Raw genomic sequence first — 16,700 nt, 5'->3', positions numbered from 1 at the left:
AAACTCCGCCCTCGGCCCACACCGCCAAATTCCCGGCGACCTGTGGGGCCGCGGGCGCCGGATCTTCTTTTATCCGTTGGGTTAGGTCTGTCGCCTGCCTTCCCAAATCCCGCCCAGAGCAGGGATAGTGTCTCTCGAGCCGGCCGCACCTCTCGCGAGCTCAAAAAAGACAACCAAAAAAAAAAAAAAAAAGTATCGCGCCTTATGGAACCACAGGAGTCGCATGGCGCCTGTGTGCAGCACGTGTCAGGGGTTCGAAACCGAGATCCAGCTGTAGCGCCCCTTCCCCCAGCTACCGTCCACTGTCATCCCGGTTGCTCTGACCACCATCCCTCCCTCCCTGTCCAGCAACCGTAGATGCCCTTCAGACACGCGCCAACTGTGTCGTGTAGTGATTCCAGAGCAAGCAAGGAAATGAGGGCCTTGGGGAAAGTGGTGTCTTCTTCCCAGGGTTTCCTGCGTGGTGCATGGTGATGACATGGCGTGAGCAGGCTGGTGGCTGGGCTGAGAGCCAGGTTGACAAAGGACGATACCTGGTGTTAGAGAAAATGGGAGTTGTTATGATGATAAATATGAGAATATTCCGACTTAATGTTCACTTACAGTGGTCCACAAGAAGCACCAAATGTTACTTGTGACATTTCTACTGTGAAAATGGGTGATGGGTGGAAGGAGTCTTAGTGGGGCCAAGTAACAGCAATACTAGCAAGTATTATGTGGCAGGCATTGTTGAAAACCACAGTTCTATGAGGTAGTTCCCAGTATTAAGGCTGTTTTACCGATAAGGAAACTGAGGTTATGAGACTTAGAGCCATGTGACTTTGGGCAAGTTACTGAACAGCTCTGTGCCCAGTTTCCTCATCTGGAAAATTGTGATAATATTAATTTCCACTGTCCAAGGCCAGCATGGTCTTGGGAACAGGAGTTTCTTATGGGTGGCAGCTCTCCCTGTCTGCCCCCTCCATCAACTAACCACTGTTTTCAAGCTGTAGTAGAAAGCATGTATCTGGAGAATAAAGGGGGAGTTGTCCTGTGCCCACCCACCCCAACCCTCCAACTCCCACTCTAATGTCTAAATTAATCAGCCCTGCTGAAGGTTGGTTTGTCCTCCTAATCTCCCCCTCTCATTCTCCACAATTTCCTACCAGGCTGTAGGCTGGGGCCCAGGAGATAAGCTGTCTGGGGTTCAGCATCACTAAATAACAGATTGACGGCCCCACTGCCCAGTAGCCAGGGCCCACTGACCCTTTTGAAAACATCACTTCTAGCCTCCTTTTCCTTCCACTCCTCCTGACTTTTGTGTTGATACAAGAGGGTCACACACCTAAGACCTTTAAATCCCTATACACACAAAAGAAAATATGACCCACACTGAGAAACTTTCTGGGATTGTGATGACTGCAAAGGAATAGATTAAGGAGTCTTGTAAAGGGTCAAGGAACATTTTCATGTACAGAGAGAAGAGAGGTTCCTGTAGAGCAGGCGTCCGCAAACTTTTTCTCTATAAAGGGCCAGTGGGTAAAACAGTTCAGGCTTTGTATGACACCTGTAAGTCTCAATGGCACATCCCTTCCCCCCGTCTTTCTATATCTCTATCTCTCTCTGTTCCTGTCCTACTTTCTCTTTTTCCAAGACAGATTTCACAGTGTTGCACAAATTGGCCTTGAACTCCTGGGCTCAAGATCAGAAATTCCTCCTGCCGCAGCCTCCCAACTGGCTAGGACTACTGGTACACACCACCATGCCCAGCTATTCTTTTCTTTCACTTTTTAAAGATATTTATTTATTTATTTATTTATTTATTTATTTATTGTAGGGGACACAACACCTTAACTTTATTTTTATGTGGTGCTGAGCATTGAACCCAGGACCTCACGCCTGCTAGGCAAGCACTCTACCTGTGAGCCACAACCCCAGCCCATCTTTTCTTTTACTTTTGAACAACCCCTTTAAATGTAAAACAGACCTCACTTTGGCTTTGTAGACTTTCAGTCCATGATTTCCTTTATCTGGCTGGGATTTTTTTTTTTTTTTACAGAGTTAAGGTAAGAGTTCCATTTTTCCTGAGGAGAGGTATTCCATTTGTGCAGGTGTGAAGACAGGGATTCATTGACAGGGTCCCCTCTGCTGTTCCTCTACTGGACCAAGCAAATGTTCCTGGATACAGTGAGGACAGGAATTCTTCTAGTGTTGTTATTTACTGAATCAAGCAGGGGTTTATTATACTGGACAAGACCACGGTTTCTAGAGAGCTCCAGCCTATGGGTTCCTATGCAAGTTGAGTATGAGGCTTCTTAGACTGCATTATAACAGCTGCCTACCAGGTTAGCCTAGGTGTTTTTATACAAGTTCAGAGTTTGTGTTCACAGAGACATTAAGATCAGGTGTTCTGGGCTGGGGATATAGCCCAGTTGGTAGAATACTTGCCTTGCAGGCACAAGACCCTGGGTTCTAATCCCCAGCACCACACACACACACACACACACACACAATAAGAACAACAACAACAAAAAAACCCCAGAAGATCAGGTGTTCAAGCCAGGCACCGTGACACACACCTGTAATCCCAGCTGCTCAGGAGGCTGGGGCAGGAGGATCGTGAGTTCAAAGCCAGCCTCAGCAACTTAGTGAAGCTGTAGGCAATTTAGTGAGACCCTGTCTCAAAAAATATAAAAAGCGTGGGGATATGGTTCAGTGGTTAAGCACCCCTGGGTCACTCCTTGCTACCAATAAGAAAAATCAAGTGTTCAAGTGTGGCATTGTTGCACGGTGGCATATGCCTGTAATTCTAGCTACACAGGAGGCTGAAGCAAGAGGGTTACAAATTTGAGTCCAGCTTCATTAATTCAGTAAGACTCTGTCTCAAAAATAAAGGACAGTGAGGTAGCTCAGTGGTAGAGTGTTCCTGGATTCAATCCTCCATACTGAAGGAAAAAAAGTCAGGTGTTCATGTTCAGATTCAGATTGAGAGAGTATTGTGAGTTAAACTAAATAAAATATGCTAGCTACTGTACCAAACAACCCAGAACTTCAGGGACTTAAATACATGTATATTGCTTGCTCATTCAAAATCCCACTGGAATATTTATTACTAGTCATTCATGGATCCAGGGAACTTCCATTTTGTGACTCTGCTGTCCTCTAGGTCCTTGCAGTTCTCACTGCTTAGTTGACAGAGAAAGAGAGGAAATGGAGAATTGCATGAGAGAGGTTCCTATGAACTGGGGCTGGAAATGGTGTGTCACTTCTGCCCACACTTTACTGGTCAAAACTCTATCACATCTACACGCAAGGGAGAGCCTGGGGGGGTGGAGCTCAGTGGTGGAGCGATTGCCTAGCAAGTACAAGACTCTGGGTTCCATTCCCAGCACCACAAAACAAAACAGGTTCCCCTACAATCTGGGTGATTTTATTCACTGGTTTATTTCTTGAATTTCTCTAAAGAGACAAATGTGTGTGTGTGTGTGTGTGTGGGGGGGGGGTTCCTGTTGATTTTAAGGACAGGCTTCTGTAGTAGTTCAAGGTATAGGTCCTTGTTGGGAGTCAGAGGGGAGTCCTGTGCAGAGTTACAACTGTGGTTCTTTCAGAGATTCAGGTTAGTGTTTCTTCTGTTAGGTCAGGACAGTGTTTCCTGTGAAGGGTGAGAGAAGGACTGCCAGGGCAAGGTCAGGGCAAGGGCTATTACAGAGAATCCTATCAGCGTTTCCTGTTCAGGGTCAGGAGACTATTTCTAGAGAGTTAAGGTGGGAGTTCCTATAACAGATCAGATCAGAAATTCCAATGAAGGATTTCTTTTGAGGTTCTGGAAAGTTTTTCTAAAGGAAGTCAGCTCAGAGGTCCTAGTACAGTTGTAGGGTCAGGCTTTCTACAAAACCTCAGCACATGAACGTCATGCAGTGGGCAGGGGTCCCATGTCAGGGGAAGCCATAGGTGCCTATACAGGACAGTTCAGGGCTCAAAGTAGAGGGTCAGCACAGGTATTCCTGCCATGTGGATCAGGAAAGGGTTTTCTATAAACATTCTTGACTGAGGTTCATATTTCAAGTTGGAATCCAAGTTTATGCAGACACCACAGGGTAAGATGAAAGATATGGGATTGTTGTACAGGGTAATATCAGGGTTCATTGCCAACAGTGAAGGCAAGGTTTTCCACATGCAGTCATATTTCCTGAAGGAATTGAGAGTAGGAACTTCTGTAGAAAAAGATTCAGGGATGTGGTTTAGAAGTCAGTTTATTGTGGGCAAAGTGTATCTAAAATGCTTGCTGGGCACAGGTGCATTCCTGTAATCCCAGTGGCTGGGAGGCTGAGACGGAGGATCAAGGGTTCAAAGACAGCCTCAGCAACAGCGAGGTGCTAAGCAACTCAGTGAGACCCTGTCTCTAAATAAAATATGAAATTGGGCTGGGGATGAGGTACAGTGCGTAAGTGCCCCTGAGTTCAATCCCTGGTACCAAAAATAAAATGCTTCCTGGAGGGAAGGGCTGCAGCCCAGCTCAAGGACAGGTATCCCTGCCAAAGGTCCATACAGGACTCCTAAGAGAGATTGGTGCTCATATAAAAGGCCAGGACAGGAGGTATCCCTGCCAGGGTGGTGCAGAGGCTTCCACACAGTGTGCCTTCTGAGATTCCTAACTGGACTTAGGCAGGGGTTCCTCTACTGCAGGAAGATAGGGTTCTCCTCTACAAGGTGGGGACTGGTGTACCTGTCTAGGATCAGGGTCCGTTTTCTGTTGATAATTAGAGGTAGGTTTCCCTTAGAGTTTTTGAGAGAGCTTCCTAAACCAGGCTAGAGTAGTTGTTTCTATAAGGGATGAGGCTGGGGGACCCTGAGCAGAGTGGGACCAGAACCTGTTCAGCACCAGTTCTGAGTGGAGTTGCAGTGTGTGAGTTGGGTTTCTGTTGATGGCCTACCGGGCAGCTTTTATAGGGTCAGGGCCATTCTGCAGTTCCTGCAAGGTTCATAGACTACTGTGATTCTTCAGTGGGCTACTCAGTGGCAATAGTGTGGCATCTAGCTGATGGTAGAGTTTCCTGGAGGACAACTGCTTCTCCATAATGTGCTTGGGATCTGTGGACCCCTGCATCTCTCATTTCTGGGGCTCTAGGGGAGAAGCTATGGAGAAGTAGCTCAATCACATATTGAGAAACACTTGTAGGGTAGAGGTGGGGGCTGTGGGTTACCCCATCCAAATTCTACTCCTTAAACTTGGTACGGTCAGGGCAAGGTACTCATCAGTTAGTTCTGAACTTCACTTTTTCATTAGTAAAATGAGTATGAATATCCTTTCCTCAATTTCCTTCAGTTAATTTACCTTCAGGTAAATTAACTGAAGGTACCCAAGCCTCCCAGCCTGTTGCCTGACCCATGGTGAGCACTGTAGAAATGGTGCTGCTTGGCATGGGAAGTGGCTAGTTAGGAGAGAGGCTGAGACAGACTGTGGGACAGACTCCTGGCTCAGCCCCTTGCCAAGCTTTGTGGTCTTGGGAGAGCCACTTTACCTATATGCCTTAGGATGTTCCCCAATTCAGAGTATGCACCTATGTGTTTTAAGATCAAAGAACAGATGTCACTTTGGGGAGAGCCATTCACCTGGGTGAGTAGGAGTGTTGGAGAGGGAGTTGGCACTATGTGGAGCTCCTCACCTACAGGGTCTAAATACTATCTCCAACAGCTATTTTGTCCTCCTAATCTCACCCCTTATTCTCTTCCATTTTCCACAGGGCTGCAGCCAGTGCTAGACTGAGACAGATAAGAGGTGACTGACAGGGAAACCAAGGACTACTCCAGGCTCTAGTATTGGTCTTCTGACCTTGGTAGCTACCATTCTGGCTCCACCCTTGTCCCCCTTTCCTTTCCTGAAGGCTGGGTGTTTTGTCCTCAGAAGAGGGTCCCTAACTTACACCATGGGAAACTATGCAAATGTATACAGAGCTGCTCACATTGTCAGCCACTCAGAGACACTATGCTATGGCACATGCCACACAGTATGCACACTCATGCACACCCACACACAAGCTCAGAGACTGGCAGAGAAATACTGCCATTATCAAATCCAAAAAGACATTCAGACATATATATCCCCACAGTCACATGCCGTCCATATGCAGTTCTTGCTCAATATTCCAAAGATCTTTGTTGATCAGATTCTGTCCCCGACATGTATGCTGTCACACTGTCTCAATTATCAAAGTCACACACAGCCACATTACCACAGCCCCACACACTTCCACATACTGTCATCCCATCCCCCATTGTCACACATGCCATCTCACACCATCTCATCCTACAGTTAGCTGGTCACATCATCTTACCATGATAGATGGAACCACCCACATAGATGCTGTCCACAAAGTCTTATATACACTGTTACATTTGTACATTATAACTTTCAGTTGTGAAGTATCACATGCCATCTCACCCAGGCTCACACAGTCATACATGACGGCTGGACACTGTCATCAGAGAACCACAGACACCACATTTACCACTGACACTTATTCAGTTACAAACAGACTCACACTTCCAATTTCAGGACTTTGGTGGTTTTATTTTACAAAATATTTGAAAATCCAGGCAGGTGATGACTGGGGCCCAGAGGGTTGGGTTGTATAGAGTGCTGGCTGCAACAGGAGAGAGCCACCACCCCTCCCCCATGAGGCCATGTTCTGTGCCCTCAAGAGCTGAGTGGAGCCACCACAGTGGTGCTGGTGGTGGGAGGCATGGGGCCTGTGGGGAAGGATCCTGTGGATGAGCCCAGCAGGGGTCCAGGGAAAGGCATGAGGTGGCTAACAGGCCCCGACAGTACCACAGGGCCCAGGCCTTGGTAGAGATGAGCAGTGCCTGGAGGACCCAGTGTCAAGCCTGAGGCTACGTCTCCACAATTCCCACTACCACTGCTACCAGCCACCACCATGAAGCCACCAGCTGGTCCTTCAGCTGCTCCTGCTCCTCCTAGACTTGACCCCCGCTTCTTTTTCCCTTTTCCAGATGCCTTGCGGTTCCGAGTCTGAATACCATCCTTTCTCATGGTTAGTGGTCGGTTCACCTGCCGAAAGGAAGGTCAACAGAGATTTTTCAGCTTCATTTAAGGTGTCTGCGATAGGGACATCCTCTCTACCTAGCTTTTTATTTTTATTTTTTTAGTACTAAGGATTGAACCCAGGGGCACTTAACCACTGAGTCAGATCTCCAGCCCTTTTTATTTTTGAGACAGGGTCTTGATAAATTGCTTAGGACCTCACTAAATTGCTGAAGCAGATCTTGAACTTGTGATCATCTGCCTTCACCTCCTGAGAGGCTGGAATTACAGGCATGTGCCACGGTGCCCGGCTTTACCCAGCTTCTTTAAGAACAGGCAATTGTAGCCAGGTATAGTGGTGCACACCTGTAATCCCAGTGGCTCTGGAGGCTGAGGCAGGAGAGTCAGGAGTCCAAAGCTGGCCTCAGCAAATTAGCAAGGTACTCAGTGATTTATTGCGACCCTGTCTCAAAATAAAAAAGTGCTGGGGATGTGGCTTAGTGGTAAAGTGCCCCTGGGTTCAAACCCCAGTATCAAAAGAAAAAAAAAAGGAAATTGGTTCAAGGACTAGGGAAGTGTGGCCCTGGGCTGGCAGATATATCATCCTAAGGAATCCTAAGGTTGTTAGACTCTTGAGCTTGGCAAAGCCTCCAGAACTACCCAAGGCCTAGAATAGGGGTGGGGAAGTTAGCTTAAGACTAGAAGAAAGAGACTGGAGATTAAGGAGGGAGTGAAAGGGAAGGAGAAGAGTGAAGGAGGGAATGGAGAAGGCTAAAAGAAGATATAAAAGAGGAGAGAAGAGGGAAGAAAGAAATAAAGGGCAAGGAAGGAAAAGGGGAAGGTGGAGAAAGAAGGAAGAGAGATTAGATAGTGTTCTGAGGAGTAAAGAGGGCTCAGGGTAGAACAAAACTGCTTGAGGCTGGGAAGCATGGTGTGAAGATGGGAAAACAGGAAAGGCTCTGAGGGGCATGGCATCACCTGGTGTAGCTTGTAGTAAAGGCCACAGGCATTGCACACAGGGTCTCCACTGGCATTTCTCCGCCACAGTGTCGTGGTTGTTGTCTGGCAGTTGGTGCACTGAGTACCTGCCCGTTTACTGACAATCTGGAGGACAAAAGAATGTGAGATCAATGCCCTGGGAGGTAGAAGAGGGAATCAGAGAATCAGGCATGGTAGTGCACACCTATAATCCCAAGCTACTCAGGAGGCTGAGGCAGAAAAATTGAAAATTCAAGGCCAGCCTGGGCAACTTAGCGAGACCCCATCTCAAAATACAAAAAAAGAAGAGCTAAGGCTATAACTCAGTGGTAGTTTAATCCTTAGTACAAACTGAGAGAGAGAGAAGAGAGAGTGGGGGGTATTAGCCTGTAATGGTGGTACATGCTTAATTAATCCCAGTGACTCAGGAGGCAGAAGCAGGAGGATTGTGAGTTCAAAACCAAACTCAACAACTTGGCAAGATCCTGTCTCAGAGTAAGTAAAAAGGGCTGGGATGCAGCTCAGTGGCTTCAATCCCTAAGGTATCAGGGTCTCATAGGCCCTGTCAGGAGGATTAAAGAGGTAGAGGACAGATTGAGGCAGAATTTCCTGTTCAGGATAGAACTTTTTGGTTTTGTGTTCTGTAATGGACTATATTAATGTTTCTTAACTTTGGCTGCATATCAGAATCACTTAGGGAGTTTAAAAAATTCTATGGCAGGGGATGGGTGTAGCTCAGTGGTAGAGCACTTGCTTATTCTTTGTTCCATCCCAACACTAATGCACACGCCAAGGTAGCACCCCAGTACAATTAAATCATGGACCCAGGACAGGGTTTCTGCTTGAAGCCCCTATGGGCAGGTTGAGGATGGGAGGCCCTGTACAGAGCTGAGTCCCTGTATAGGAAAGGGTCAGAAGATTCCAAATGGGGAAAGGATAGAGGGATTCCTATATAGGAAAAGGGCAAAAGTTTTATATAGTGTTAGCACAGTGGTTCCTATGTAGGGTGGCAGGCAGTAGTTTCCTGTATATCTGAAAACATGGATTCCCACATGATGAGAGGATGTGGGTTCTTGTCCCAGGTGGGAACAAGCTCTTGCACAGGTAAGAGCAGCAGCTCCTGTACAGGTGGGACAGGCCTACATTCTTACCAGGCGCTTCTTGGGCCGAATGAGGGGCCTGTTTTGCCCATTCATCTTGTGATAGAGGCCACAAGCGTTGCATAGGTAGTGACCGGTCCTGTCCCTACGCCACAGTGGAGTGGCTGTTGCTCCACAGTTCACACACTCTCTGGCCTCTGGGGAGAGCAAAAGAGAGAGGCTCAGTTTAAGTTTGTCTTGGGCTACCCCCCCCCCCCACTTCAACCTCCCAGTCCCTTTTTGAAACCCTTACCACAAGGAGGTAGAGGAAGGCTTCCACGAAGCTTGGGGGAAGAATAAGCTGCTGAATTGAGGGGGCTCCCAGTGGGAGAAAAGAAGGGACCAGAAAAGTCAGGACCCCCATAAGCACTACTGGAGACAGGGATAGATGAAGGCAATGCAGGCCCCAGGGTCAAGAGGTCAGGACTCAGCCTCTCTGTTTTCAAGGTCTCCAGGAAGCTGGTGTTGCTCTTCCCATCTGGATCTTCCGGTGCTTGAGGAGGGGAGTCCTCACGACTGGGGCACACAGTTGAGGTAGGGTAGAGCCCCGGCTTGCCATAGGCCCAGCCAGCATAGGGTGAAGCCCCTGGGATCCCTTCCATACAGTTGAGCAGTGGGTACACCTGAAAGACTGTTATAGGGTGGGGAAGGAAAGGGAGGAGGTAAGAAGGAGAGAGATCGAAGGTCATCCGACCTTTCAAGGTGCAATGTTGTCCAACAGTTCCAACATGATAGCCAGGATTCTAACCTTTCCATAGGCGACCAAAATAATTGCCAGCCATTGGGTGATTCTTGGATTGAGACCCACTGGTCACCACAGCAACATCAGTAACATCCAACCATTACCAAATGCGTTTTGAAGACTGATGTTGGGATTTGGAGTCTCCTGGATCACTTGAGAGGTAGGGCGCCATCACATTCTTCCAACCTACTTTTCCAAATGGCTGCCCCAATGTGGCAAGTTGAAGAGCACTGGAATTCCCAGGACTAACTAGGGAGAAGTTTTAGCACATTCACAGAGAAAGCTCCAGTCATTATTAAGATGACTTCTCAGTGGGATTCTGACCTAACTAACCATGGCAACCCCAACAGCATCCTATCCAATGACAAGACAGACACCCAATGGAGTTACCTGGGGAGTGTCTGTAGGCCTCAGTGTCCCTGTAGTAGGCCAGTGTAGTAGCTGCAGCAGTGGCTGTGCTTGCAGCAGTGGAGGAAGCTGCTGCATCTAAGCCCTCAGGCCCAGAGGGGAAGAAGACCCCTGACTCTTGTGTAGAGGGCACCAAGGCAGGATCCACAAACTGAGGCATGGGTTCTGAGGTCCCCAGGGCCCCCAGGCCAGGGTATTCCATGGGGCCTCTGGAGTTTGACCTGCGAGGACAGAAAGGGTCCTTAGGCAGAAATTTTTCTCCCCTTCTCCCCTTTCCACTTGCTCCTCTTCCCTTCTTTTCTTCTCCTCAACATCCATATATTTCCTTTCTACCTCCCAATTCCTTTCGTTCTCTTCTTCCTCCTCTTTTCCCCCACTTTCATCTCTCTTGCCTTCCAATCCATCCTCACCTCTCATCCTCCCCTCCTTTCATCTTATTTCCCATTCTCTTCTTGCTCCATTTTTTGAAGTGTGAAAAATTAATATATTATTTATAATCTGTACTTCTTTGGTCACTTATAATGTATAATTATTCTTCAGGGCATAGATAAATGTCAAAAACAGTGTACTGTGAAGAACAAAGTTGAAGATATATGTTTAGATATAATGCCATTTATATATAAGTGTAAACACAGGCAAACAACACATCATGCTTGTGTCTACACACATGTATGCTAATAATTTATGCATACTGAAGAACAGTTTCCATTTCTTTCCTCTCCTCCTCCTGTTCTCTCCTGCTCTCTTGTTTTCCTTCTCCTCTCCCTCCGCTTACCCTCCTCTCCTTCCTTTCTCCCCCTCCGTCTCTTCTTTCCCCAATTCTCCACTCTTTTCCTTCTCTTCTTCTCCCCCTCTTCCTTCTCTTTCTACTCCTTCCTAATTCTCATCTTCTTTTCCTATTTGCCTTCTTCATTTTCTCTCCCTTGTCGTTTCTTCTCTTTGTTCCTCAACAACTCTTCTCTCCTTTTTCATGCTCTCTCTCTCTTCCCCTTTCTATATCTCCCGTGCTCCTTTTTCCTCTCCTTCCCTTTTCTTAATCCTTCTTTTCCTCTTCTTCCTTCAGTCTTCTTTCCCTCCTCTTTCCTTAGCTCCTCCTCCACTTCTTTTCCTTATTCACTCTGCTCCCCACCCTTCCTCCTCTCCTATTTTACAAAAGTTAGGGTGAGATAGGGAGCATAGCCAGGGATCCCTTGAAGCCCTTGGTCACTTCCCCCAGGACCTTGGGGTTCATCCTCCTGTGTGCCCCAACTTCGTTCCTATCTGTTGCATCTTACCCTCTGACTTTCTCAGAAACACCATGGTTTCCGGCTTCACTCCCCCTCCCCCACCTCTGTTGGGTCTGCAGGCAGAGGGCCCCCTTAGTTCCTCCCTGCTCCATGGTGGGGGGGTCAGTACCCCGCACTGCTTATCTCTGCCATCCCCGCCCAACTTTTGAAATCACCCCAAGGCCACTGGCTTCCTCTGAGGAGGGTGACAGGTGGGAGGTGCTGCCTCTCCCATACTCTCTCCCCTGGAGAGGCTCACCACAGTTCTGCTTTCAGGCACCTTCAAGTCCCACTATTCCCAGGCCTCATTTTCCCCATCTGCTATATTGGAGGTGGTGACAGGAGAAGACCCTGGAGATGGACCCTTTTGACTCCATCTTGTCTTATGTTTCTGTCTCTCTGTCTCTCTGCCTCCCTGAGTCTCTTTTTCCCTGACTCCATTCTCTTCAGGTCTGCTTCCCCTGAACTTTGTATGCTTCTATGATCCATCTTGCCCTCTCTGTGTGCTTCTATGAGTGTCTGACGTTTCCCTTCCCTTTGTCTGTCCCTCCATGTCTCTCAATGTCTCTTTACATCTCTTTGCCTCTTTCTCTCTCTCAGCTCTCCCCCAGGGTAACTGTTACTCTTGCTGCCTCCGTCTTTACACATATCTCTCTGAATGTCTCTGCATCTCTTCAACTATGTTTCTAGTTCTGTGTCTCCCACTGTTTCTTCCCCCTATTTCTCTCTGAGCCCTCTAACCTTATTTCCATGCCTCTTTTTCTATTCTCATAACCCTAAGCATATTTTGCCACATGCAGCCCAGGACAAGGATTTAGGAAACATGTCCCTGGCCCTGCCTGCTCAGTTCCCTATCTGTAGGCTGGAGTGATAGAGATGGAATGGAAAGCTACCTTCAAACTGTCCCCCTACTCCTAAAGGTCTAAATGAAACATTGTGTAGATAGGCTAAGCATCAAAACAGAGCCCATGGATGTGTCCACCACCACCACCTCCTCTGCCCCAAGGTTCCCATCGTCTCTCCCTGGATAAAGTGCTTCCCCATCTCACCCTCCATCTCTTTCCTCTCTGTCTCTAATTCTTTGTCTCTTTCTTTCCACAATTCTGTTTTTGGGTCCCTTTCTCCGCTCTCTGCGTTTCTGCTGCTGGTATTCTCTCTCTCTTCAGCTTTCGTTCTGTCTCTGTCTTACTATTTCTTTGAGTCTGTCACTTTTTCTGTTTCTCCATTATCTTGCTTCATGTCTCTCTTGTCTCTTGAGCTTTTTCTCTAGCTTGGTGTCTCTTTCTCCCCAGCTCCTTTTGTTTCTCCTTCCCTTCTCTCTCTCCCTCTGTGTCACTGTGTGTGTCTCTCTCTGTCACCACTCTTCCCTCATCCCCTCATCTTCACCACCAGAATCTTCCTACAGGCCCACTGTGCCTCCTGCACCTTGCACTTTGGTGGGTCCAGGGCTGCCCACCCCTCCCCTAGCAAGGGCTGGCCCCCCCACCCCAGTTATCACTCTCCGGACAGAGATAAAGTTTATCTCGAGGCTGGGGGATATGAAAGCTCCTTATCAGCAGCCCCACTAGAGTAAGTGTTGCCCCAACGGCCACGGCGACAGGCAGCAGCCAGGCACCCTCAACTCTCCCTCGGCCCCAGCCCCTCTCCCCAGGTAACATCCCTATCCAGCCCTCAAGGGAGGGTCTCACAGGACCAACGGGAGCAGAGATAGGGTCCAAAGTGGGGGGCCAGATATAGCAGTTGGGGAGTCGGAGGTGGCGTATGAGGGGTAGCCATGGGGTTGAGGAGTCAGAGAAATCTGAGGTGTAACTATGGCATTTTGGGGAAGCAAATATTGGGTATGAGGAGAGACAAGCTTGGGAATTCAGAGACATTTTGAGTTCAAAAATATGCTGGGAAAACAGATGAAGTTGGGAAATCAGGTGAAGTTTGAGAATCAGAACTGAAAAGTTCGAGATGTAGTTTGGGGAGCAGATGGATTTTGAGGATCATAGAAAAATTTGAGGAGTCCAAAGATTTTGTTGGAACAGAGAGAGAGTTTAGGAATCAGAAATCAACCTGGATGGATAGATTAGAGATAGATCATGGGAAGATTTTGAAAAGCAAAGATAGAATTGGGGTAGAGAAAGTTTGGGGCCAGAGACATTCAGGGAGCAAAAACATGTTTTAGGGCTGGTGTAGGGTTTAGGGAAGGCAGATGTGAAGATTCATACAGCAGAACAGATTTGGGGGGGGGGGCTAGATTTAATATATGGAGTAACTAAGACATTTTGGTGAGCAGGTAGGGTTTGGGAGATAGAAATGATTTGGAGAGATCAGGGACAAGTCACAGGGAACAAACGTGGGGTTTGAGAATCAGAGATGGGGGATAAGAGGATAAAGCTAGGGTTTGGTGTTAGAGACAGGTTTGGGAAGCTGAGAGAATTTGGGGCAGAGACAAGGTTGTTATGGAGCAGATAAGGGCATAGAAGCAGAAATAGCTTTGGGGGAGCAGAGGTGAAGTTTGTGGGGAGCATTCAGGGAGACAGACAAGTTTGGGTGATTGGAAGTCAGATTTGGGACAGAGATAGGATTTGGGGGGATGAAGGCATGTCTTGGGAGGACAGAGTTGATGTTTAGGGGAGGCAGATCTGGGGTTATGAACAGCAAAGGTAAGGGCTCAGGGAGACAGATATCTTGGAAAGAGTGAATGGAAGTCTGTGTGGAGAGAGGTAGGGTTTGGGGGTAGATCTGGTATAGAGGCAGGGTTGGAAAGACAGAAATGGGTCTGAATTGCTGTGAAGGGACTCAGGGGTGGCTGATACTCTAGAGACAAGCAGTGGGTAAGGAAGCCTGGAGTAGGCTAGGAGAGCAGCCGTGAGGTTAGGGGCAGCAGGATGGGGATTTGCCCTGCTGGGGGCTCTTTGGGGGGTGAGACTGACCTGGGCGGGTTGGTGCAGAAGGTTCAGCCACCTTGGGGATGTGGTGAGCTCAGTGTGATCCCAAGGGGTGTCCTGGCTGGCCTTGGCCTTTGAGGCTCCCTCCCGCCCTCCTTCTGTCTCTTCTCCCTCCTCCCTCCTCCCCAGGGAGTGGCTGATGCCCCAGTGGGTGGGGCAGTTCAGGGGAGGGGGGCGTGCCCCCTGCTCATGGGGCATGTCTTGGGCACTGGGGGCCCTCATCCACCATACCTGCCCACCCTATGCATTCTTGGACCCTGTTCAACTTGGGCTACTATGGACTTCAGTGTCCAGCCAAGTGACATGGGCTAAAGCCAAGATAAATAAAAACAGAGGTTATAGTTTCATGACTCCACTGGGCTTTGCAGTGAGGAAAGCCCCCACTGTGTGCTGGGCCAGATCTGGGCTGGACCTTTATGTATGTGAGCCTTCCTGGCTGCGGGAAGAGGAGGGTTGTGACTGTACCCATTTTGCAGGTGAGAAGAATAAGGCTCAGACAACTTTGGTAGGATTGGAACCAAAGTCTATGGAATAACTTGTTGACCCAGGCTGCGGGGCTAGAACGGGGCTGGCGGGAGGCAAGGGCACACTCACTTAGCGACTGGGGCTTACGCCAGTTCTGGCCTGCCCTGGGGCAGTAGATAAGTCTTATCAGATGGAGGCGACTGTGGCTGTTGGCGCAGCAGTAACAGGCTGTCTTGGGGTTGGGGGGCAGGGTGGGGGGACTCCCAGAGACAGTGGCCTTAACTTCTTGCCCGCCATACTGCCTTGAAGGCGGGAAACTGAGGTGACATCCAAGATTGGTTCCCTGGGAGACTCCAGGAGTGGGATAGGGTGGGTAAGGGAAGGGAGAGAGACAGACAGGAACAGAGATAAACAGAAAGAAATGGAAACCAGGAGACAGAGTGACAGAGATATATAGAAAGAGGAAGAGACGGAGAGGTGGAAGAAGGCAGAGAGAGGGCACAGAAAGAAAGGGAGACAAAGAGAGAGACATCCAGAGAGAGCCAGAGACGGTTAAATACAGATACACAGAGAAAGGCAAAGAGAGAATGAAAGGCAGAGGTGGATAGAAAGTAGACACAAAACCCTGAAAATGATAGGATAAGGATAGAGAGACCAAGAAGGGAGATAAAGACCGTGTAGAGAGGGGCATAGAGACAGAGAGAGTCAGAGACAGAGTCTGAGACCCAGGTGGCAATCCGGGTAAGCCCTGCTGGGGTGTGTGGAACAGGGGGATGTGAAATGATGTGGATTTATGTGGCTCTGCCCTTAACCTGCTCCGAGGGACCCCCAGAAGGTCACTTGGCCCTTGTAACCCATTCCCCACCCTCCTCCCCAGTCCCATATCCCTCAAACATTAATAATAACAACCACAGTGACTCACACGGACAGGTCTGTGTATTAAGTAATCCATATTAAATCATCTGACACACATAGAAACAGTAAGTGTTCAACTTGGGTCCCAATAGGGCAAGGAATAGGACTCCTTTATCATGGCTCTGGAACTCTGTAGGACAGGCAGCTCTCCTAGACACCCATTCTATAGATAGGGAGACTGAGGTCCACAGAGAGCAAAGAGCAAGGAGTCAGTGGGTCCACTTCCCTCCCGGTCCATTGCTGGTGCACCAGCCCACCCCAGAGACAGTCGACCATTCGTATCTTACCTCTCTGAGTCTGTGTCCTCACATGCAAAGTTGGAGGTTTCAGGAGACAAGAAGGCCATCATTTGTCATTTGTTGATCTGCTGCGTGATGCCTCTGTGCAAGCCCTTACTGTAGATGGTAAGGAGGAAAACAAGGACAAAGAACTCCTATGATGGTGTGTCAGAATGTGGATGCTGGAGCCAGCCCACCCTCCTTCTTTCTTTCTTTTGTTTTGGTACTAGGGAACCCAGGGGTGCTTCGCCACTGAGCCACATCCCCAGCCCTTTTATTAAATTTTATTTAGAGACAAGGTCTTGCTGAGTTGCTTAGGGCCTCACTAAATTGCTGAGGCTGGCTTTGAACTCGAGATCCTCCTGCCTTAGCCTCCCTAGTCGCTGGGATTACAGGTGTGTGCCACCGCACCAAGCTGAATATGAAATCTTAATGTAAAAAAATAAAGTTTACTTTAAATGAGTTTTTAAAATATTCTTATTTACTTATTGAGAACCTACTGTATGAAAGGAATAGTACTGGATCCTTTCTAACCATTTCTAACTTACACTGC

General features: G+C 48.3%; 1 protein-coding gene across 2 annotated transcripts; it reads right to left on the bottom strand.

Annotated features, from left to right (window-relative positions):
- Positions 1-6,538: 6,538 nt before the first annotated feature.
- On the bottom strand, positions 6,539-16,398 carry Gata1 (GATA binding protein 1). Of its 2 annotated transcripts, none has more exons than XM_046442589.2 (6): positions 16,157-16,398; positions 10,271-10,509; positions 9,392-9,769; positions 9,151-9,296; positions 8,000-8,125; positions 6,539-7,048 (listed from the first exon to the last, which is right to left on the bottom strand). In XM_046442589.2, the coding sequence occupies exons 1-6, from the start codon at positions 16,216-16,218 to the stop codon at positions 6,677-6,679; spliced, it is 1,323 nt and encodes a 440-aa protein (XP_046298545.1). In that variant the 5' UTR covers positions 16,219-16,398; the 3' UTR covers positions 6,539-6,676. The 2 variants fall into 2 exon arrangements, with proteins under 2 accessions (XP_046298545.1, XP_046298546.1); XM_046442590.1 differs by lacking the exon at positions 16,157-16,398 and adding an exon at positions 14,475-14,580.
- Between the last annotated feature and the right edge of the window lie 302 nt (positions 16,399-16,700).

Source organism: Marmota monax, unplaced genomic scaffold, assembly GCF_021218885.2.
Source record: "Marmota monax isolate L192 unplaced genomic scaffold, Marmota_monax_Labrador192_F-V1.1 WCK01_AAM20220418_F8-fsc00170, whole genome shotgun sequence".
NCBI lineage: Eukaryota > Metazoa > Chordata > Mammalia > Rodentia > Sciuridae > Marmota > Marmota monax.
This window is presented reverse-complemented; position numbering and strand designations above follow the sequence as displayed.